The sequence below is a fragment of the Neovison vison genome, chromosome 14, assembly GCF_020171115.1.
Source record: "Neovison vison isolate M4711 chromosome 14, ASM_NN_V1, whole genome shotgun sequence".
Classification (NCBI taxonomy): Eukaryota; Metazoa; Chordata; class Mammalia; order Carnivora; family Mustelidae; genus Neogale; species Neogale vison.
The window spans coordinates 31,585,880-31,610,659 of NC_058104.1; the positions used below are offsets into that span (position 1 = coordinate 31,585,880).

The window sequence follows — 24,780 nt, forward strand, 5'->3', positions numbered from 1 at the left end:
CCACATCGGTTGGCAAAGCCCTTTGGGAATCACAATGATTTTTTTCCGATACCAGCCATTCAGATTCATCTGGCTTGCCAAGCCGGCTGGCCGGTACCTTCACAAAGATCACCAGCTTTGGTCGCCTCTGACTCTTGCTGACTTTGAAGCCATAAATCGCTGTGAGAAGTCACTGCCTAAGAACTTTAACTTTGCTGGGGATGTGCTGGACCAGTGGTCCCAAAAGGAGAAGGTATGACTTGACAGGCTTCTGTTAGATGCTTGGCATCCACAACTGTCTCAGGCTTCCATTTCCTTGTTCCATGGTCCATTCGCCACTCTCACTTCAGTTCTTTCCTCCTTCTTGGTTTTCTTTGTTTCTTTTCCCCTTGCCCTCCTCTCTCCCCAGGGGAGGTCTTTGATCCACAACTCCCCGTGCTGTCTTTCTCTGGAGCCTCCTCAGTCCAGAGCAAGGTGGTTACCACAGAGTCCTGCCTCTTTTCCTGCATTTTCTCCAAGTCCCACACAGCAGCTCTTTGCTTTCTATTCATCTGTTTGAGCTGGTCACAGGCTTATTCAAAAAGCAATAATTTGAATTTTGATTTTATTTATTTATTTATGTTAGCCATTGTATAAGTACATCATTCATTTTTTGATGTAGTGTTCAATGATTCATTAGTTGCATATAACACCCAGTGCCCATAACAACACATGCCCTCCTTAACACCCATCACCCGCCAACTCCATCCCCAACTCTCTTCGTCTCTGAAACCCTGTTTGTTTTCCCCCAGGGTCCATGCTGTCTCATGGTTTGTCTCCTTCTCTGATTTCTCCCCCTTCAGATTTCCCTCCCCTGCCTTATGGTCTTCCGTGCTAGTAGTTATGTTCCACATATGAGTGAAACCATACGATAATTGTCTTTCTCTGCTTGACTTATCTCACTTAGCATAATCCCCTCCAGTTCCATCCATGATGCAAATGGTGGTTATTCATCCTTTCTGATGGCTGAGTAATACTCCACTGTGTGCATAGACCACATCTTCTTTATCCATTTATCTGTTGAAAGGCATCTCAGCTCCTTCCATAGTTTGGCTATTGTAGACATTGCCTCTATTTTATAATAGTCATCACTGGAGTGATTAGGAGAGAAAACATTGAGAAGAATAAAGCAAAAAGCGTTGAGCGTTTGCAGTGTAGCCTCAGGTCAAGTCCCTGCTTACTGACCCCACCCCATGCCGGGCACTGAGCTAGATACTTACCTATCAGTGCTTCCCAAAATTCACTGCAAGAGCCTGTGCCTCAGAAGATATACAAGCTTTCAAACAACGTTGAATCAATCTTTCCTATTAAAGTGAGGGGATAGTCTTCCTTTAAATCCATGTACATCTTTAATAGCTCTCCTATTAAATACTATTAAATACTCTCTTTTGAACAAAAGAGCAGGTAGAAATTGAAAATCTCTGGGTATGTTTTGTGTTTAATATATTTATTTTTCAGTAACCTATTTTAACAAGCAGTACTGGTTCTCTAATTATGGTGACAAGTAAATGCATTTTCCTTCTTAAATAAATGTGTACCAAAAAAGTGAATGAATGTAAAGAAAAATATAAAGAAAATAGCACAGGTGTAGACAGATCTGGCAAAAATAGTGATATTCCAATGACTAAAGGTTGAGCAATGCTGACCTGTTATTTCAACAAATCCCCATCACCAACCTGGGGGGTTGCAGATAAGGAAAATAACCTCATAGAAGTTAAGCTCCTTATCCAAGGTTACCAGTCCCAAGGGTATGGGAAACAGCCCCTGATCTTAGGGAGCTTATACCCATCGTGCAGGGCATGTGATACAGTGTAATGGAGTCATCTGGCATTTGCGCATAATTCTGCAGAAACACAGAGAAGGAAGGAAGGAGAAGAAGAGGAGCCTAAGGAAACCTTCACAGAGGAAGTAAAATGGAAATTGAGTTTTGAAACAGTTTCCAACCAGGGAAGGTAAAAGGAGAATTCCAGATATCCCAGATAGGGAAAGAAAGGAGGAATAAATTTTTGTCCCAGGTAACATATAAAACACAGGGGTTTTGCAACATAAACAGTGTACTCTGAGAATGATATGAAAAGTTTCCTCCAGAAATCAATCCCTCGATGAACCTCCCCCAAAGGTCCACCATCTTGTTCTTTGTTACCTATAAAAGCCATACTTCAGTCTTTGGAGTTAAAAAAAAAGAATAATTATATATGTGTGTGTGTGTGTGTGTGTGTGTATGTATACACACACACATACATACATACATATAGTTCCTAATCAACCTTAGTACGAAAATTGGGTTTATTTAGATGGAACATAATCTAACTTAAGCAAGAAAAAAACCTTATTGGACATGGGAATGCTCATAAAACTGGACAGTCAGTCTCAGCAAGACCAGGAAACCAGGACAGCTCCCTGGGGGGTCGTAAGCACCAAAAGCCCATACACAAGTTTTGTTTCAACCATATTGAATCTTTCAGTTCTTCTTAGAGAACTCAAAATCTGGGAGAGAAGGCCTGACTTGCCCCACATGGGTCACATGCCACCCACTGGTGGGTGGACAATTACCCTGATGGGTTGCCTCACCTAAGCTGTACTCAGTAGGAGAGGAGTAGTTCCCCCAAAGACAAAGTGGGGTGCTGTTACCGGAATCCACCAGCATGGGTGCTGAGGGGAGGTAATGGCAGATGTCCATCTATTTGGTGGACCAGTCATGCAAGCTTGCTTTCTTTCCCATGTGCCCATGGCCAGGCAGGAGAGAGACCAGCCAACCCAGCCCTGTGGTGGGTGAATGGCAAAGGGGACGAGGTGAAATGGAGCTTTGAAGAACTGGGCTCCTTGTCCCGAAAGGCTGCCAATGTGCTCACCGACCTCTGTGGCCTGAAGAGGGGAGACCGAGTGGCCGTCATTCTGCCTCGTATCCCAGAGTGGTGGCTTGTAAACGTGGCTTGTATGCGAACAGGTGAGTGCCAATATTTAACATTTCTTTTTAAAAAAAAGTTTTATTTATTCATTTTAGAGAAGGCATGCACGCTAGTAGGTGTGAATAGGTGGGGAGAGGAGAGGGAGAGGAGACAGAATCTCAAGCAGACCCTGCACCGAGCACAGAACCAGACTTGGGCTCCACTTCACAACCCTGTGGTCATGACCTAAGTCACCAGGTGCCCCAATATCTAACATTTCTAAGTCATGCAGAAACAGAGAGAGAATGAAATTTGACGTTTTTCTGAATTGTTAGTTCCAACTGAAGCTATGCTTACAAAAAATAGAAAAATAAGAGTTGGTTTTTATTATTAATTAATAACAATTATTAGTAACTATAATTATTATTATTCCATGATGGGTTAATAATAACAACTATTCTTATTAAGATATGAGTATTGCAAAAAAAAAAAAAAGTTTGCAAGGGAGGAAACCAAGGTTCAGAGATCTTAAGAAGATTGTCCAAAGTCACACAGCTAGAAAGTTATGCAATTGGAATCTATTTTTCTATTTTTTTTTATTTTATTTATTTGTTTTTTGAGATAGGAGAGGGGCAGAGGGAGAGGGAGAGAGAATCTCAGTGTGGAGCCCAATGGGGGGCTCAGTCCCACAACTGTGAGATCATGATCTGAGCTGAAATCAAGAGTCAGACACTAAACCAACTAAGCTACCCAGGTACCCACAATTGGGATTTAAACACAAAACTGTATCAAAGCAAATGGGGCTAACTATGCCTCTTGGCAGAGATGGCTATGATGTATTTATCTAGATGATACAGAATTTACTTCCTTGAATACATTTAGATTCTCCCTAACATGAAAATATTAAAGGATGAAAAAGCATTGTAAGAATGTAAGGACTTGGGGCGCCTGGGTGGCTCAGTGGGTTAAGCCACTGCCTTCGGCTCAGGTCATGATCTCAGGGTTCTGGGATCGAGTCCCACGTCGGGCTCTCTGCTCAGCAGGGAGCCTGCTTCCTCCTCTCTCTCTGCCTGCCTCTCTGCCTACTTGTGATTTCTGTCTGTCAAATAAATAAATAAAATCTTAAAAAAAAAAAATAGAATGTAAGGACTTAGGGCACCTGGGTGGCTTAATCATTAAGCATCTGCTTTTGGCTCAGGTCAGGATCCCAGGTTCTTGGGCTCAAGCCTCGCATTGGGCTCCCTGCTCAGCAGGAAGGCTGCTTTCCCTTTCCTAGTACCCCTGCTTGTATTCCCTCTCTTGCTGTGTCTCCCTCCGTCAAACAAATAAAATCTTAAAAAAAAAAAAAAGGAATGTAAGGACTTATAAGAATATGACTGTGGGGGGCACCTGAGTGGCTCAGTGGGTTATAGCCTCTGCCTTCGGCTCAGGTCATGATCCCAGGGTCCTAGGATCGAGCCCCACGCTGGGCTCTCTGCTCAGCAGGGAGCCTGCTTCTCTCTCTCTCTCTGCCTGCCTCTCTGCCTACTTGTGATCTCTGTTTGTCAAATAGATAGATAAAAATCTTTAAAAATAAAAAAAAAAGAATATTACTGTGGGGGCACCTGGGTGGCTCAGTGGGTTAAGCCTCTGCCTTTGGCTCAGGCCATGATCTCAGGGTCCTGAGATGGAGCCCCACATCGGGCTCTCTACTCAGCCGGAAGCCTGCTTCCCCCTTCTCTCTGCCTGCCTCTCTGCCTACTTGTGATCTCTGTCTGTCAAATAAATAAATAAAATCTTTAAAAAAAAAAAAAAAAGAATATGACTGTGGAAACCAGTTGGAAAGCCTCTGCCTCTCTTTCTCTCTCTCTCTTTTTTTAAGGTTTTATTTACTTATATGACACAGAGAGAGAGAGAGAAAGCAAGAGAGGGAATACATGAAGGGGGGGTGGGAGAGCCAGAAGCAGGCTTCCTGCTGAGCAGGGAGCCCCAAATAGGGCTCAATCCCAGGACCCTGAGATCCTGACCTGAGCCAAAGGCAGACTATTAATGACTGAGCAACCCAGGCCCCTCCCTCTGCCTCTTTCTAGGCAAAAATTAATTAATTAATGTATTCAATGACACATTTTGTACCCAAGTAGTAATTTAAACATACCTCAAATAAAAATTCCACAGTACTGTTTTCCCCTCTAGGACAGAGATTGGCAAAAACCATTGCCTATGGGTTGGCCACCTGTTTTCATAAATAAAGTTTTAAAATTTTAATGGAATATAGTCATGCTTTCTCATTTATTTATTGTGTGTGGCCCTTTATGCTCCACAGTGGCAGAATTATTAACTGAGACAGAGATGGAATGGCCCACAAAGCCTAAAATATTTACTATCTGGCCCTTTACTGAAAAAGTTTGCCAATCCCTACTCCAGAGCATGACATAAATGTTTATAAATCAATTAAAAATAAATAAGTAGACTAGAGTAAAAACTACCATAGAGGACACAAGGATGTTTGTTACACTATCATTAATAAGAGAAAAAACTGGAAACTATATAGAAATGATTAAATAAATTATGACTTATTTTCTTATGGAATCTCGACACTATTTTCCAAAGTGGCTGCACCAAAACTTGCATTCCCACCAACAGTGTAAGAGGGTTCCCCTTTCTCCACATCCTTTCCAATACTTCTTGTTTATTGTCTTGTTAATTTTGGCCATTCTAGCTAACAAAGTTTAGTAGAGGTATGTTCATTGCTAGTTGAAATTATGATACCTCAACATGATGGGATATCATTAAAAAGACCAACTATAAGGATTTCATAATGGTGTTGAAAATGCTCTTAATTACTGTCAATATTAAAATTTTTAAGCTTTTTTTATGTTTTAAAGATTTTTATTTATTTATTTGACAGAGATCACAAGTAGGCAGAGAGTCAGGCAAAGAGAGAGAGGGGGAAGCAGACTCCTCACTGAGTAGAGAACCTGATGAGGGGCTCCATCCCAGGACCCTGAGATCATGACCTGAGCCGAAGGCAGAGGCTTTAACTCACTGAGCCACCCAGGTCCCCTCAATATTAAATTTTTAAGAAAGCAAGAAATAAAATTCTTTTTACATCCAGTATAAAAAGGAACTTGGAAATGTGAAACCAACAGTGGGTTAAAGGAGATTAAAGGTGGTTTGTCATTAAAAATGTACTCAATATTACATAACATAATTTAAGCAATTTGGGAAATGCCAAGATTAAAAATGAACCCACAAGCCAAATCACCAAAACATTCAGTTAATTAAATGTTAAACAAGCAGTGAGGATTATTTTCTAGTTCAGAGCTATTAAATCTTCTGAGTGAACGGTGAGATGCTGTATTGTATCATGTGGCAAAATATTTTGCTTTTGCTATAGAGTGTATACAGTCTGAAATCCACCAGAAGAGAACTTTTTCTTAACCCTCATGATATCCATTGAACACATTCATATCACAAATCTACCAACAGTATTAATAATTCCTGAGCCACTAAGAACAAGTGTTTGTGGAATGCCTGGGTGGCTCAGTCCGTTAATGGTCTGCCTTCAGCTCAGGTCATGATCCCAGGGGCCTGGGATCAAGTCCTGCATCTGCTGCCCAAGGAGCCTTCTTCTCCCTCTACCTACTGCTCCCCCTACTTGTGCTCTCTAACAAATAAATAAAGTAATAAAATCTTTTTTAAAAAAAACCCACAAGTGTTTGCAAAATAAATAATCATATTTTATATGGAGTATACTATCTGAGATCTGGTTAAGTATTTTCTTAACTTCCTTATGTCATATATTTATTCATGTTCCCAAGAGGTGATGACAAGTGAGAGCTTTTAAAATATATTCAACAAGGGACGCCTGGGTGGCTCAGTGGGTTAAAGCCTCTGCCTTCAGCTCGGGTCGTGATCTCATGGTCCTGGGATGGAGCCCCACATTAGGCTCTCTGCTCAGCGGGGAGCCTGCTTCCTCTCTCTGCCTGCCTCTCCACCTACTTGTGATCTCTGTCTGTCAAATAAATAAATAAATAAAATCTTAACCAAAAAATAAAATTATATATATACACATATATATATATATTATATATTCAATGAGTATAGTCTCCTTTCTAGGAATTCAAATCCACATATCCCCATTTCACTGAATAGGAAACTTAGCAAGAAATAAGTAGTCTGCTATATAGCACAGGTTTGGGGAGTCTAGGAAATGTATCTGAATTCTGGTCCTGCCACTTACTGACTTTGTGACCGCTGGGCTCGTTTTCATCTGTACACTGGGATTGGTTTTTGAGCGAGATAACAGACACATAATGATACTCAATAAATGGTAGTGGCTATTTGTAATACTTTACATACACTTCTCTTTCCTTCGCTGATTCACTTTAGAAAGAGCAAACCACCATCCCTCTTTCTTTCATCGAATTCTCCCACACACGCTCTTCTCATAAGGAACTGGTATTTTAAAATCAGGCCCGTCTCAGGCCAGTGTTTAGAGTGGAGTGAACGGGTGGGACAAACTAGGCATTGCCAAAGGAGCGTAGGCAGAGTTTGACGATTCCAGACCACGGGGAAGACCCGAGTTTCAGGGCTGACTCGGCCACTCACTGGCTGTGACTGAATCTCTAATTCTAACAGCATGGGCCCACATGGCTACTGAGAACAGTGACCTCCAAGCTCTTCTAACTGCACAATCTATCAATAAAGATATTTGGGATACACATCCTCCCATCTGGATATAATTACTTGTACTGTTCTTCTGCACAGTATAGCATGCGTGTTATAAAATATACACAAAATGAGATTAAAACATAAAGAATACCACTCTCTCAATACAACTTTTTAAAATTCTAATTCTTCTCATCTTTAGTGGATTACCTTGCAGAACTAACTTTGGAGACCACTGGTTCAGAAGATTGAGTAAGATAATATTCCTGAAAATTTCTTATGAGCTGTAAAGTGCTATTTAAGCATTATATAATGATGTTCCACAAAAATGTTACATAATAACGGCCCACCATTATATTGCCTACTATATGCCAGACACTTACTATTATTTTCCCCATTTTAAAGATAAGGAAAGGAAGGCACAGAGAGATCAAGTAACATGTTCAAGGTCACAAAGCTAATAAGTCACAAGGACAGAATTAGACCCAAGGACTATTAGACTCTGAAGCCACTGTTCGAAGGATTACCCAGTGACCAGGGTCCTGTGGGATATCCCTGGGGATCAAGACAGGAGTAGCTAAAGTCTGTATTCCCCACCCAAGTACAAAGCCTGTTTCCACAGTCCATTATCTTGCCTAAGGGACAAGAGATCTGTTTCAACTCAGGGCTCTCTCTCCTTCCCAGGGCTGGTCTTCATGCCAGGAACAACCCAGCTGAGAGCAAAAGATATTCTTTATCGGCTGCAAGCATCCAAGGCCAAGTGTATTGTGGCGAGTGACGAGGTGGTCCCGGCAGTGGAGTCCATCATCTCTGAATGTCCTGACTTGAAGAGCAAACTCCTGGTGTCTCCACACAGCCAGAGTGGGTGGCTCAGCTTCCAGGAATTATTTCAGTGAGTGGTTTCCCCTGCCTCATCTGCAGTACCCACAATAAAATCAGTCACAACTATATCTTGGAGCCTCCTTGCCTCCGAGGACTTAGCAATTGTGTCAGTTGATCCAAACTCCTTCCCATAAAAGAATCACCTAATATAAGATTTGACTAAACTTGGAGGATGAAGGAAGGAGTCCAGGTTGAGCTGCTTTATAACATGGTTGACTGAATGGGTGGATAGTATCAGCTTGAGAAAGAGCTTAAAGTTGGACATATTGAGATTGAGGAGTTTGTGAAGATCCAAATGTCTAGAAGGTGGTAGATACATGACGCTCAGACTCAAGGATCTAAAGAGACAAACCTGGAAGTCATCAACATATAACCAGTTCTGGAAACTCCAGAGAGAGAAAACTCAGGTGTCCAAAGAAATAGAGTCAGTCAGACAATGAAATCACTAATTAAAAATCTCCTTGTCACCTGCAGATTGTAATGTGTCCTCTTTTGGTCAAAGAAAAAAGAAAATTTAAAGCCTTATATTAAAGGTTTCCACACTGGATTGAGAAGCATTAAAAAATAAGAGTGGGGTTTTTCCCCCACAGTATTAGATATTGTGAAGAAATCCTCCTTTCTCCAGCCCCCACATACCAACTTCATGTACATATGCTCTTTATTGGCCGCTAAATTGTAGCATATCTTCAAAAATAATTATTGAGGGACACCTGGCTGGCTCAGTTGGTAAAGCATGGGATTCTCCCAGCTGCCCATGTGAAAAAGCATATCAGCCTTGCCTCCTTCCTTCATCCTCCAACTCCAATCAATCTCCAAGTCCTGCTAGTTTTTTACTTTGCCTCCTTCTCTCCATTCCATTCACCAGAGCACAGATTCACACCCACATCTTCTCCCACCTAGATAGTCCCCAGGGTGGCCGCTCTGATTCCAATTTGGTTCTTCTCAAAATCAGTATATGTAGATAATATATGTATTCAATATCAGTATATGTATATACTGATTTTGAGAAGAACCAAACCATATATATAAATATATATATCTGCAATATAACTGAATGGTCTCTTTTTTTCCTTTTTATTTATTTATTTAAAAGATTTTTATTTATTTATTTGACAGACAGATTACAAGTAGGCAGAGAGGCAGGCAGAGAGAGAGGAGGAAGCAGGCTCCCCACTGAGCAGAGAGCCCAATGCGGGCTCGATCCCAGGACCCTGGGATCATGACCTGAGCCGAAGGCAGAGGCTTTAACCCACTGAGCCACCCAGGTGCCCCCTTTTTTTTTTATTTTGTGGGGAAGAAGGTAAGTTACCAAGAATATCATATTAGTATTTCATAAAACAATGTTTGACAATATAGTTATATGTCTATAAAATTAATCCTCATTGCTTTACTATTTTAATGACAAGTGTATTCACTGATCATCAAGATGAAATAAACTGCATCCTCGACCTTATTGCCTTAAACTCAGGAAATGATACATGAGTCTCCAAAATTCTCAGGTCTTTTATCAGTTATCCAATACAGAGCTATAAGACATCCCAGAACTTAGTAGCATAAAACAACAGTCATTTTTATTTCCTCAGGATTCTGTGGGTTGGAATTTCATGCAGGCCTCAAGAGGCAGCTTGTCCTTCTCCACATCAGCTTGACTGAAGCTGGAGGACCCAAGAGGGGCTCACTTGCAAATCTGAGTGAGAAAAGGCTGAGAAAATTTTCTTTCTCTGATTGACTTATTTCACTTAGCATAATACCCTCTAGTTCCATCCCTGTTGATCCAAATGGCAAGATATCATTTTTGATGGTTCAGTAGTATTCCATGGTGTGTGTCTATGTACATGTGTTGTGTGTGTGTGTGTGTGTGTGTGTGTGTGTGTACATACATACACACACATCTATCTCACATCTTTATCCATTCATGTGTCAATGTATATCTGGGCTTTTTCCATAGTTTGGCTATTGTGGACATTGTTGCTATAAACATTGAGATGCAGGTACCCTTTCAGATCACTACCTTTGTATCTTTGGGATAGATACCCATTAGTGCAATGGCTGGGTCATAGGGTAGTTCTATTTTCAACTTTTTGAGGAACTTCCATACTGCTTTCCAGAGTGACTGTATCTGTTTGTATTCCCACCCAGAGTGTAAGAGGGTTCTGCTTTCTCCTCATCCTTGCCAACATATGTTGTCTTTTCCTGACTTAAGTTTAGCCATTTTGACAGGTGTGAGGTAGTAGTATCTCATTGTGGTTTTGATTTGTATTAAGGAAACATTTTCCATAAAGCCTTTAAATCTCATTGATTGTGACTGTATGTCTGCCCATTCCTAAATCAGTCTCTAGCATGAGAATTACCACAATTGGCTTAGGATAATCAAGATTCACCCCCTGGAGCTATATAAGTAACAGTCTCCCCTGAAGCATATAACTGCCTCATACCTGAACAAAATCAGTTTTATCAGTGCAAAGGAGAAGAATGGGATGCTATATGGTAAGCTCCCAATGATGTGTGCCAGTGATGAAGGTGCTGAATAAAAAGTATTAAAAAGTTTGATTCAGGGCGCCTGGGTGGCTCAGTGGGTTAAGCCGCTGCCTTTGGCTCAGGTCATGATCCCAGGGTCCTGGGATCGAGTCCCGCATCAGGCTCTCTGCTAGGTGGGGAGCCTGCTTCCCCCCCTCTCTCTCTGCCTGCCTCTCTGCCTGCTTGTGATCTCTCTCTCTGTCAAAAAAAAAAAAAAAAAAGTTTGATTCCGGGGCGCCTGGGTGGCTCAGTGGGTTAAAGCCTCTGCCTTTGGCTCAGGTCATGATCCCAGGGTCCTGGGATCGAGCCCCGCAACGGACTCTCTGCTCAGCAGGGAGCCTGCTTCCTCCTCTCTCTCTGCCTGCCTCTCTGCCTACTTGTGATTTCTGTCTGTCAAATAAATAAATAAAATCTTTAAAAAAAAAAGTTTGATTCAAATACCAAAAGATCTTCCTTTAAATCATAAAAACTCCTGAAATCTTAATAAACAATCCACAAAGACTCATGACTGACTTAAAAATATATATATATAAATTAAATAAAAGTTCTTAGAAGAAAATGTTTAAGTAAATAAAATTCACAACCTTTCATCATTGATATTGAAAGTCATCTTGTCTATCAGTGTGGACTATACAGAGTTGGTGCTTAAAGAAAAATGAATTGTTAAAGGTTAGCACTGATCTGCAAAATCAGATTTATTAAATTTATTAAATTTAAGATTTATTGAGAAATTCCTCTCAAAGAGGTTTTGGATTAGGTCTTTGTTCTATTAACTCTTTTCTGGTATCAAGAGGGCACAAGTAGCAGAGAAAAAAAAATATATATATATATACATAATTGTAATATATATAATAACAATCTCATATACATATAATTGTAATATATATATAATAACAATCTCATATATATATAGTCTCAGAGTTAAATTGGGCTGCCATCTTCAGCTACCATGTTGGGATGGGACCCATATTTTACAGATCCGCCTCTGCAGAGCACAACTGTGTGGAGACAGGAAGTCAAGAACCAATGGCCATTTATTTCACCAGTGGGACCACAGGCTCTCCCAAGATGGCCCAGCACTCTCAAAGCAGCCTCGGAATTGGGTATACCCTCTGTGGAAGGTAGGGAAGAGAACTGTTCTTGCTAAACTCTCTCCTGAGCTCCCAACGTGTATATCCCACTGCCTAGCTGACACCTCCACTTGGATGACTATTAGATTTCTCCAGTGTAACATCCACAAAACAGAACCCCTGATGCCCTTCTCCAGGCTTAGCTCAATAAATGGCACCATCTCACCAACTGATCAAGCAAGAATCAATGTGTTAAATAGGTGATGGGGATTAAGGAGGGCATTTGTGTGATGAGCGCCGGGTGATAAACCGGAACCAGCCTTGAGCCCATCTCCAGCAACAACATGTTTGGTTCCTTCTCGGTGCCAGGTAAATTCACCCACCCAGAAAGGCCTTCCTACATATTCTATAACTATCACTTTACCGTATTTTATTTTCCTCAGAGCACTTATCACTATTTGAAATTACAATACTGATTTATATTCTTACTCATTTTATGGTGTGCTTATCCGCTCTCTGTCCTATTAAATTAAGAGCAGGTATCTGGTCTCACTCACCATGCTAGGGAGAACGGGGCCTACCATATATTTGCACAATAAGTATTTGTTGCATTCATGAACAAACTCAGAATACCATGTCAAATTTAGCCCCCTCTCTACTTTCAGATTACCAAGGATCCTGAGAAGGTCCCCTAACAAAAGTGGAAGATAGAATCACTTTTTCTGCCTTTAGCTTCTTATGACCCTTCTCTATAGCCATGAGGTTCTGGCCAGTTCTCAAAGATTCCAGTTCGTTTGCTTTTCTGCTGTTTTGTTTTGGGATTTTTGGGGTCTGTGTTGTTGCTTCTCCATATCGTTTAGGTATTGGCTAGACCTGAAGTCCTCAGATATCATGTGGAATATGTCTGACACTGGCTGGATCAAGGCTGCCATTGGCAGTGTGTTTTCAACCTGGCTTCAGGGAGCCTGTGTCTTTGTACATCGGATGGCCCAGTTTGACACTGACACCTTCCTAGATGTAAGTCAAGGTTTCTAGCTATCTTTCCCTTGTCTTCTCCACACACACACACCATACCCTGCCAAAACCACAAAGAAATGATTCTTCAGAATATAGTTTCCTGGGCTTGTGGAAATCATTCCTTTTTAAGAAATGAAGTCTCCGGGGATTTGCCTTTTGAATGCATTTAACAAAGAAGGAACGCCCACAACACTCTCATGTTTCAAACTATTCAGGATTTGTCCACATTCCACTTGAAATATTATAAATAACAGATTACAAGGCTCAAGTCTAAACAAATCTTTGGTTTCTGATTCAGTGAAACCAAAACAATAGGCGATAAATCCAAAACCCTATGTAGAAAGGATTGAAGGTGGGGTCACCTTTCTCCCGCAGCAGCTCCTTCCATTCCCCCCTCACCCTGTGCTTTTCACTTTGTGAATTCTCAGAACCCAGCATTTGTCTTGAAACCAAGCACATCCCTCCTTCTCAACAAGACACAGCTAGACTGAAGTATCAGATTGCCCTGATTTCTTTAGCCTTTACAAAGATGTGATTTCGGCTAATTATTTTTCAACCACGAAAAATCAATTGTGTTGAATGAAATACATATTACTAAACACCACACCTGTGTGTGAATAAAAGCTATACTCACCCTGTTATTTTGCTAACTGGTCTTATGAGATGGCTTGAGGGTCTTAACAGAAATGGTGGGTAACATAAGAACAGGGATCTTTACAGGTTTTACAGGTTTACAAAGTGTCCTGTGTAAATAAGCTAACTTTGCAGTTCTAAAACTTGTATTTTTAAAAATAATTTTTAGTAAAATATTAAATATTATATAATACTTAAGAAAAATATATTTTTTTATTTTTATAGTCTTTAATGTTTTAGTAAATAAGATACATTAATGCTATAATAATATATGGCATTAGATTAGTCTATTAAAAGAAGAATACTCTTATTTTGCAAAGATAGTGTGTATATTTTAAGTATTCTAAAAACTTTACACTATTCTTAGTTACATGCATTTACTGTTATTAAGAACAGCTGGAATCCAGGGGGCATGTACAGACAGCAGAAATGCTCACTTATGGATCAAAAGTTTTTCTTGATCTTTGACAATCCAGATAGCCTACAAATACATCTTGAAAATATTCTCTCAAATGCTTACATTTAATACAAACTATCAATTCATTATGTGACATAGTAGAATCTGTCTAGAAATAGGACATCTAAAACATGAGTATCTCTCTAGATTTAGCATGCCTAGGTCATTATTTTTCTTTACGGAGCTGGAGGTAAAATAAGCCTGGCAAATTTTTTTTTTTTTTTAAAGATTTTGTTTATTTGACAGACAGAGATCACAAGTAGACAGAGAGGCAGGCAGAGAGAGAGAGAGAGGGAAGCAGGGCCCCCGCTGAGCAGAGAGCCCCATGTGGGACTCGATCCCAAGACCCCGGGATCATGACCTGAGCCGAAGGCAGCGGCTTAACCCACTGAGCCACCCAGGCGCCCCAAGCCTGGCAAATCTTAAACAGTTAAGGAAAGGACTGAAAAATGCCTCACTAATGCACTTAATCAATCCACTCAAAAGGAGTATTTTTTTTTTTTTTTAATTTGAGGGATGGGTGGAGAATGCAAGCAGGGGGTGGAGCAAAGGGAAAGAGAGAGGGAGGAGAAAGAATCCCTAGCTGACTCTGCATTAAGTGTGGGGTCTACGAGGGGCTCAGTCTTGCAACCCTGAGATCACAACCTGAGTGGAAATCAAGAGGTGGAGGCTTAACCGACTGAGTCACCCAGGTGCCCCAGCACTGATGTCTTTCAGAGAAAAAGTGTTGGGAGGTTTGGGTAGGTTAGTTCACACCCAGGCTGTGTACTGTATAGCAATATATGGGCAGGAGGTTTCAAAATTCCACCGTGAAAGGTAATTTGCAGCCCTGAGGTAGAATAAACTAGCTCATACTTGGGGGCTGGTCTCAAATTCAAATATTTACTTTCTATTTAGAGAGTGGACTGTGTTGAGTCCACTGTGGAGAGTCAACTGTGTATGTCTATTACTGTAACAGACATGTGTTCTTTCCAATAACTGGAAATTCCCAGCAGACATACAGTCACTAGGAACAACTAATAAATACTTGGGTTTTTGTTCTGAGCAGTGATCATATATGATGGAAACCTGTCCGTGAAAGAGGACGAGGGGTGGCAGACATCAGCTCTAGTTGCGGCCTCTAATTAACCACTTCTGACAACTGTCTTTCTCCATCACGCAGACTCTGACCACTTACCCCATCACCACCCTGTGCAGCGCCCCCACTGTGTACAGGATGCTTGTGCAGAAAGACCTGAAGAGGTACTTGGGCGGGCATCTCCTTGTGAAGCACAAATGAAAGCTGCGGTCTAGCATCATAGATCTCCCCATTTCAGCGCAGGTTTCCTCAGTCTCGCCACTACTGACATTTTGGACTGAATTCTGTGCTGTCAGGGGCTGGCCTGTGCACTGTAGGATGTTGAGCAGCATTCTACCTGGTCTCCACCCATTAGATGTCAGTAGATCCTCCCTGGCGACCACCAAAAATGGCTCCAGATATTGCCTAAATCGCCTCCCAGTTGCCCCCGAGGTTAGTGTCTAGGGGCAACTCTCCTGTTTTCTCCGGGACAACCAGAGCCCTACAGTCTGAGAACTAACCCCACAGCACCCCAAAGTACAATTGTGTTATATGCCTTGAAGAGTCTTATGACTTGATGATTATAATCAATACATCTAAATCACCTGAACCTCTAGTGGACTCACAATGTATATTTACTTAAGCAATAAGAATTGAATACGTGAAGAGAGAGAGAAAGGAAGAGAGAAACAATGTAAGTAGTGACAATTTAAGTAGCACAGCCTTGTCCATCCTCTATCCCCCTCAAATGTGGATGCCCGGGAAGGAGAGTGCTAGGAAACAAAATAAAACAGATCTGAACCTTCTCTTATTCTAGTTAGGGTCAATTCCCTTGTGGCCCTCAATATGTGAGTATCTTTTTTTTTTTTTTTTTAAGATTGATTGATTTAAGTGGGGGGAACACATGGTGGGAAGGGACAGAGGGAGAGGGAGAGAGAAACTCTAGCAGACTCTGCACAGAGCATGGAGCCTGACATGGGGCTCAATCTGATGACCCCAAGATCTTGAGATCACAACCTGAGCCAAAACCAATAGTGGGACATTCAACTGGCTGCATCTTGCTCACATCTCAAGAGTAGTCCAAGGGCTTTCAAGGGCTATTTTGAATAGGCACAATCCTGTCCTGCCCATTGGAAACCTCAATGCATCAGAGCGGGGCTGTTCCAGACTTTCTCACTTGAGAAAGTGGGCAGCATAGTAGTAAGGCCAGGGGTGAAAAGCTTGATCTCCAAAGTCAAACAAGTGGGGCTCTGCTGTTTACTATCGTGAGACCTTGGACGCTTGAGATGAGCTTGCTAAGTAAGCCTCCCTTCATTCCATCCACAAGAGAGGATTAAGAGCTGCCTCATGGGTTTGTGGTGAGAATTCAGTGTAAGTGGCCTGCTCGGTCAGACACCAGACAAATGGTAACTGTGGAGTAGTTAACTCAGCCCTTCATGAAATCTTGTACAACTTCTTTAAGTTCTCCCAGTCTCAATTTCCTCATCTATAAAATAGGGCATGAGGATTATGAGAATGCTCCAAAAGCCCTCACAACACAATAAATGCTCAATTAGTGTTGGTTATTTTACCACTTTGTTCATAATAAGTGCTTAAGATCATTATCAGTATTTTCTCCTACCTTCTCCCCGCCTAATACAAGCTCTGTCAGCAAATTTTACTTTCATCATTAGCATGCCCCACAAAACCTATAAATGTGTCTGGTAAGATAGTAAGTGATCAAAAAATATTTGCTGAATGAACCTTCCTAAGGCTTGCCTTTTCTAGCTCATTGGCTTGTTGCTAGAACATCTTAATAATTTTTTAATGAAAGCCACTCAGATTTCTTCCTCCCAAAGACCCCATGAGATTCTGTGTCTGCAGATATAAATTCAAGAAGCTACGGCACTGCTTGACAGGAGGGGAGCCACTCAACCCGGAGGTGTTGGAACAGTGGAAGGCCCAAACTGGGCTGGAACTATATGAAGGCTACGGACAGACAGAAGTGGTATGTTTAATGGAAAAAGTTTGAGTTTAGCATATTGGGAGCCTTTCAATCCCAGGCTGAGCCCCTGAAGAGCCCCCTTGGGGCTATAAATTTTTAGGGAATTTCTGAGAATACCATACCTAGCCATAACTACAAGACCTCTGAATTGCCCAATTTGGCTTGGCTAGGGCAGAATTAGGATTATTCCTTGCAGTCTTCCTGTCTTCTCCCTATGCAGGAGAACTATCAAAGGTGTTTGGGGATGGAGAGGGACAGAATCAAGTGGCTCTCAACGAGGTTTTGATTTGAATTTCCCTGATGGCTAATGATGATGAACATTTTTTCATGTGTCTATTAGTCATTTGTATGTCTTCTTTGGAGAAGACATGCATGTCTGTTCATGTCTTCTGCCCATTTTTTGATATGAGTATCTGTTTTTTGGGTGTTGAGTTTCAGGAGTTCTTTATAGATCTTTGTCTCTCCAATTCCATGGGTTGCTTCTTTGTTTTGTTGACTGTTTCTTTGCTGTGCAGAAGCTTTTGATCTTGAGGAAGTTCCAAAAGTTCATTTTCACTTTTGTTCCCTTTGTCTCTGGAGACATGCCTTAAAAGAGGTTGCTGTGTTCAATGTCAAAGAGGTTACTGCCTATGTTCTCCTCTAGGATTTTGATAGATTCCTGCCTCACGTTGAGGTCTTTCAACCATTTTGAGTTTATCTTTGTGAATGGTGTAAGAGAATGATCAGATTTCATTCTTCGATACATAACTGTCCAATTTTCCCAGCACCATTTATTGAAGAGACTGTCTTATTTCCACTGGATACTTTTTCCTGCTTTGTTGATGATTATTTGACCATAGAGTTGAGGATCCATATCTGGACTCTCTACTCTGTTCCTTGATCTATGTGTCTGCTTTGTGCTAGTACTATGCTATCTTGGTGATCACAGCTTTGTAGTAAAACTTGAAATCAGGCATGATGCCTCCAGCTTTGTTTTTCTTTTTCAACATTTCCTTAGTGATTCGGGGTCTTTTCTGGTTTCATACAAATTTTAGGATTGTTTGTTCTAACACTTTGAAAAATACCAGTGAAAGATACTGAGATACCACCTTACACCAGTTAGAATGGCCAAAATTATCAGGACAGGAAACAAGTGTTGGAGAGGATGTGGAGAAAGGGGAACCCTCTTACACATTGTCAGTGCAACCACTTTGGAAAACAGTGTGGAGATTCCTTAAAATATTAAAAATAGAGCTGCCCTATGACCCTGCAATTGTATATTTACCCCAAAGATACAGATGTAGTAAAAAGAAGGGTTATATGGACCCAATGCTCATAGCAGCAATGGTCACAATTGCCAAACTGGAAAGAGCGAAGATGCCCTTCAGATGAATGAATCAAGAAGATATGGTCCATATACACAATGGAATATTACATCTCCATCAGAAAGGATGAATACCCAACTTTTGTATCAATATGGATGGCACTGGAGGAGATTATGCTGAGTGAAATAAGTCAAGCAGAGAAAGTCAATTATCATATGGTTTCACTTATTGTGAAGCATAAGGAATAACATGGAGGACATTAGGAAAAGAAAAGGAAAAGTGAAGGGGGGGAAATCAGAGGGGGAGATGAAGTATGAGAGACTATGCTCTGAGAAACAAACTGAGGATTTGGAAGGGAGTGGGTGGAGTGGGATGGGCTAGCCTGGTGGTGGGTATTAAGGAGGGCACATATTACATGGAGCACTGGGTGTGGTGCATAAACAATGAATCTTGGAACGTTGATAATAAATAAAATATAGATAGATAGATAGACAGACTGACTTATGGGAAGTTCCCGGAAGAAAAAAAATTAAAAAAGAATCAAGTGTTTCTTCTCAGCAGCACGGAGGACCCCAGAGAGGCCCAGTGTGGAATTTATCCCAAGGTGCAATAAACAGGATCCTTAGTCTAAAGGAGTAGTTTTCAAAGTGTGGTCCAAAACCACCACCAGAAGCAGCATGTGGGAATTTGGTAGCAATTCATATTCTCACACACGCCATCCCACCCCAGGTAGACCTACTGAATCAGAAACTCAGACGAGGCCTGGCAATCTGTGCTTGAAAAATGAGTGTTCCAGGTGACTCTGACACATAGGTTTGAGAAGCACTGGTCTAAAATAGTGTGTGTGTGTGTGTGTGTGTGTGTGTCCAGAAGACAAACATGTGTGTGTGTGTGTGTGTGTGTATCTAGAAGACAAACATGCACACGGGGAAAATCAGTCCAGTCAAAACTGAGTCTTATGTTTTATTTTCATGATACAAATAGCAAGAGAAAATGAATTTTTACATTCTTAAATAAAACATGTTCTCTCAATAGGGAATAATTTGTGCCAATCAGAAAGGACAAGAAATTAAACCGGGCTCGATGGGGAAAGGAGTACTACCCTATGACGTCCAGGTGGGTAATATCTGTTTCAATAGAGAAGAATGTTTTACAGTTTTCTGCTAGTCATTGTACAACTATTTGCAACCTGTTTTCATTTTGTAAAAAGAAAATTTTAGGAACCTAATTGTTTCTTTCATTCTAGATTATAGATGAAAATGGCAACATCCTACCACCTGGCAAAGAAGGGGAAATTGCCCTCAGACTAAAGTCTTCACGGCCCTTCTGTTTCTTCTCTGAATATGTGGTATAAGAACATAGAATGTGCTAGTCACAAGTTAACAGAAAGGTGGCATGAGGAGTCATACAGACTTGGGTCCAAATTTCATATCCATCATGTGTTGATGTTTAACCTTGAGCAAGTCACAAAATCCAAGTCTATTTCATCAACTGTAAAATGGGGAGAATATCCTCTATCTCCTAAAAGTTTTGTAAAGATTAAATTCTATGTGTAAGAAACCAGTTGCCGTGCTTGTCCTTAGAAAAGACAACTAGGCTGCTGAGGGGAGGGAGGGGGTGATACAGGGCAGAAGATGTGAAAGAGGGGTTTCCTTTTCATTATATTCTTGAACCTTCTTTATTCTACAGTATGAACCACATTTTTTTAAAAAAATCGATTTTTTATAAATAGAATGTGCAAAGTACTAGTCACTTTATGACTGTCATGCCTCTTTTTCTATTTTGACCAAATTAACCCCCAAAGCCATCTTTGGTTCCTAGGACAATCCAGAGAAAACTGCTGCCACAATAAGAGGGGATTTTTACACCACTGGAGACAGAGGAGTGATGGACAGTGATGGGTATTTCTGGTTTGTCGGCAGAGCTGATGATGTCATCATATCCTCTGGGTTTGTGCATTTGCCACTCTTAGAGAGTAACAGATGGCCAGGGGAGATCTCCTCCTTGGATGATGTAGTGGCCAAGGGCTTCTTTTCCTCTTCTAGGTACCGTATCGGGCCATTTGAAGTGGAGAGTGCGCTAATTGAACACCCAGCTGTTGTTGAATCAGCTGTTGTCAGCAGTCCGGATCCAGTCAGAGGAGAGGTAGAGTGAATATCATTCAAGTAGCAATTTCATATTTCCCAGTTCTATCCATTTGACCCCTCTGGAGAGTAAATCAGGAGTAATCATGTAATTCTCATGACGAAGCACCCATGAATTGTGTCCCAAATGGGATGTATTAGGATTCATTTAGTGGTGACAGAAACTCAACTCAAACTGACTTAAGTGTTTTTTTGTTTGTTTTTTAAAGATTTTATTTATTTATTTATTTGACAGAGAGAGATCACAAGTAGGCAGAGAGGCAGGCAGAGAGAGAGGAAGGGAAGCAGGCCCCCTGCTGAGCAGAGAGCCCGATGTGGGACTCGATCCCAGGACCCTGAGATTATGACTTGAGCTGAAGGCAGCGGCTTAACCCACTGAACCACCCAGGCGCCCCCTGACTTAAGTTTTTTAAAAAAGGAATTTATTGGCCCACATGTAAGTGAGGTCTTCAGGTGCAGCTACATCCAAGGGTTCATGTGAAGTTAGCAAAGCTTTGTCTCTCTTCATTTCCGGGCTGTTGTTCTTTAGTGTGGCTCCATTCAGGCATGTTCTTCCTACGTGGTAGCAACTGATTCCAAATGTACATAGCTTCACAACCAGTAAAGGACACAGCTCCTCTTCCAACAGTTTTAAGAAACTCCCAGAGTAATATGTATCTATCTTAGATCATATATCTAAACAATGTGGTCCAGGGAATGGCATATGCTAGCTGGCCAGACCTGGATCATATGCTGATCACCGGAGGTAGAAGTTAGTGTCAAGACCACCAGACAGAGAAGTTAGGGTAATGTTCCATAGGAAAATCAGGGTACTGTTACTAAAAGGGTGGGAACAGATGCTGCATAGAAAAAGAAGATTTTGCTGTATTTACGATGGTCATGGAAACCAGAATACATTGTCTCACAGAAACAATGCAAATAGGAGACTGTGGCCAGGTTCCCAAACAAGTCTCACTAGCCTACTTAGGACCTAATGAAAAGGAACTTAGGGAATGACAGTAATAGCCTTAGTTTTAAGAGGAAGCCCTGTAGTATGGAAGGGAGATGTTTCCTTTCTTCATGGAAGTTTCTGACAGATTTAGTAAGTAGCAAAATTCCAAAAACAGTTTGTGTATCAGCATCCACCCACATCTCTTTCTCTGATCCTTTTTTTAAAAAGATTTATTTATTTGATACACACAGAGAGAGAGAGAGAGAGAGAGAACATAAGCAGGGGGAGTGGCAGAGAGGGAGAAGCAGACTCCCCACTGAGCAGGGAGCCCAGTGTGGGGCTCTATCCTGGACCAGGGATCCTGGCCCAAGGCAAAGGCAGACATTTAACCGACTGAGTTACCCAGGCGCCCTCTCTGACCCTCTGCAGTGACTCTATGGATCCCACACTCAAACCTCTTGCACCACCTCCACACCCAGTGGATTCTTTTGTCCAAAGTACTTTTCTCCTGCCACCATATTCTCATTCTCTCAATATAGCTGGTTTCATCTGAACATTAGAAGTAAATACCACTTGGAATCAATGTATGAATAATTAATAATTTAAAGTATAATTAACTAAACTTAATGATTATCTAATTGGTGGGTTTTCTATAGTATTCCAAAGAGAAGCAAGAAATATTAGGCAAAAAAGACCTTTCAGAGGTAGATTGATCCTTCCGAAGAATTCATCTCCCAGCATACAAAATCCCTCCACCAAGCCTCCCCAAATCCCTTTCAAACCATATTCTCTGGAACCTCCATTTGTCTCCCTATTACATGCCTCTAACAGTGTAGGTCTGGAGTAAATGATCATCTGCAAATCAAGGACTGCCTGTAGAACATATAGGACTAATCTGGCTGAAATGTTAAATACATGTGTGACATGTAAACAAAAGTCAAATTTTAGCTTTATTGAAACACTGCCCTCCTCACACTCACAAACCATTTATCTGGAATTAGATCTCAAAACCCCACTTGTATCCAAGATCAAGGGTGATCTCTGGATTTGTGTTCATCACTCAAGTTGTGTAAACAAGTAATTATAAGTACCTGTCTGTGCTCGGCTTTAATTCCAAACTCCTGATGTGTCTGAAAGAAAAAAAATCAATATAAATTGACTTTTCTCCTGCAGGTAGTGAAAGCTTTTGTTGTCTTATCTGCACCCTTTAAATCATCCAACCCAGAGAAATTAATTCTTGAACTTCAGGACCATGTGAAAAAATCAACTGCACCTTACAAATATCCAAGAAAGGCAAGTGTTGTTTTTTTTTTTCCCCAAAGTTAAGTGTTACCAAATAAGGATCTAAGATATTAAGTACATAGATTTTACTAGCTTTTGACTTTATGGTTGCTCATTATATTAAGTGGAAGACACTTACTTCAACTTGTTTAGCCTTAAGAATTTTGCTTTAAAAAATTTATTTTAGGACACTTAGATGTTTGATACACTAGTTTTGATCTACTCTGCAATACTGAGTAACTACTAAGGATCCTTGTAAGACTGATCCCATTCCACGAGGGGGAAAAAAATGAAAAAAAATTTAAAGACAGCATTTGATTCAGTTATCAGTACTCTCAAGCCATAATACTCTTCAAAGCACAAGCCTTTTAAGTATCAAGTGACCAAACTTAAGGCCCAGAAAAAAGATGCTATCCGAAGAAACTGTGGAATCGTTCCTGAAAACTTCTTCAAGGGAGGATTTAAAAATAATTGTATATTAAAAACATAATGATGGCGCTGCAATTTCCTTCCTTTTCATCCTGGAATACTGTTGGTTGATACTGATCCTTAAGATGAGAATTCCGTTCAACTGGTATTTCAGCCAAAAGGCAGTTAACTTCAGCCTCAACTAAATACATCTTCTCCATCAAATTTACTAAACCAGTCACCAGCTGATTTGCAGAAACACTGAGGAAAAATTTTAAAGTCAGATCTTGAGCGAGGGAAACAGAGAAAGGATTTTACTCTGAGCATAATGGGTAAATTGTACTCAAAATTAACTCTCAAAAGTTTCCCTTAGAAAGGGGCTGCAGGATCCAGCTCTTAAAAGCCCCAAACCTAATTAACTTGCTTCTTTGTACATTTCCTAGGGGCAGTAGAGGCCCAGCTCTAATTTGAACTGGAAGGGGAAGCAATGGAGCAAAGGATCATTATATCCGTCTGATAAAGCATATCACTAAAAACTTTGCACTGAAAACTCATGATGTAGGTCGTAAACTGGAAAATAAACACATGAGGGGGACCTGGGTGGCTCAGTGGTTTAAGCCTCTGCCTTCAGCTCAGGTCTTGATCTCAGGGTCCTGGGATCGAGCCCCACATCGGGCTCTCTGCTCAGCGGGGAGCTTGCTTCCCCCTCTCTCTGCCTACTTGTGATCTCTGTCAAATAAATGAATAAAAATCTTAAAAAAGAAAAGAAAAGAAACACATGAATTTCAATGAGTTTAGGCTAAGACATCCCTCAGACTCAAACTCGTCAGTTACATGAAAGCTCTCCCAGTTGTACTGACAACTGGGATTGTCAAAATGGAATCAAGTGTCTCATAGTATGTTTCTCTGTTAATTAGGTGGAATTTGTTCCAGAACTCCCGAAGACAGTCACCGGGAAAATCAAACGCAATGTTCTGAGAGACCATGAATGGGGTCGAACATAGCCCAATAAGCAACGATAGCATTAAATAGTTAGAGACTTCTTTTTAGTCCTTGCTTCCTGCCGATTTAGAGACTACTCTCTTGCAATGCTGAAGGTTTTTCCAGGTTGAAAACATCAATTTTTCATTCTGTACTTAGCCAAAAATTATATAAATAATTCAAAAATATTTGGGACAAAGTTATGATGACAAAACTGACAAAGGCAGTAATTTTAATGACCTACAGCACTTAAAATAGCAAATGATTTAGAAATGCACAGTGGACAATGAATTGATCTTGTGCCTGATTAAGTCAAAATAAAGATTAGAACTATTCTAAGAAAAGCGCTCAAGACCGAATTTCTTCTGTTTAACATCTTGTATTACTAGTTCTTTAAAGTGAATTAAAGGGGTCCCTGGGTGTTTCCGTCAGTTAAGCATCTGACTCAACTCTGCTCAGGTCTTGACCTCAGGGTCATGGGTTCAAGCCCCATGTTGGGCTTTATGATAGGTGTGGAGCCTACTTAACAGAAATAAAGTGAATTAAAATATCAATTTT

At 40.8% G+C, this 24,780-nt stretch overlaps 3 protein-coding genes across 4 annotated transcripts in view; 1 reads left to right on the plus strand and 2 right to left on the minus strand.

Annotated features, from left to right (window-relative positions):
- Nucleotides 1-24,295, plus strand: ACSM4 (acyl-CoA synthetase medium chain family member 4). 2 transcript variants are annotated; one of them, XM_044234231.1, is made up of 13 exons: nt 1-232; nt 2,755-2,965; nt 8,241-8,448; nt 11,933-12,076; nt 12,886-13,042; nt 15,295-15,374; nt 17,053-17,176; nt 19,513-19,593; nt 19,724-19,825; nt 20,299-20,426; nt 20,523-20,622; nt 22,726-22,845; nt 24,159-24,295. In XM_044234231.1, exons 1-13 carry the CDS (start codon nt 35-37, stop codon nt 24,243-24,245), a joined length of 1,740 nt encoding a protein of 579 aa, XP_044090166.1. In that variant the 5' UTR covers nt 1-34; the 3' UTR covers nt 24,246-24,295. The 2 variants fall into 2 exon arrangements, with proteins under 2 accessions (XP_044090166.1, XP_044090167.1); XM_044234232.1 differs by having other exon boundaries at nt 11,933-12,058.
- ERI2 (ERI1 exoribonuclease family member 2) overlaps nt 1,042-24,780 on the minus strand; it is a 97,451-nt gene continuing 73,712 nt past the window's right edge. Inside the window, exon 9 of the mRNA XM_044234228.1 lies at nt 1,042-1,109. Coding sequence (XP_044090163.1) covers nt 1,107-1,109 — 3 coding nt within the window. The 3' untranslated portion in view covers nt 1,042-1,106. The remainder of the gene's footprint in view (nt 1,110-24,780) is intronic.
- THUMPD1 (THUMP domain containing 1) overlaps nt 22,485-24,780 on the minus strand; it is a 12,747-nt gene continuing 10,451 nt past the window's right edge. Inside the window, exon 5 of the mRNA XM_044234234.1 lies at nt 22,485-22,682. The gene's annotated coding sequence lies outside the window, so the exon portion shown is untranslated. The remainder of the gene's footprint in view (nt 22,683-24,780) is intronic.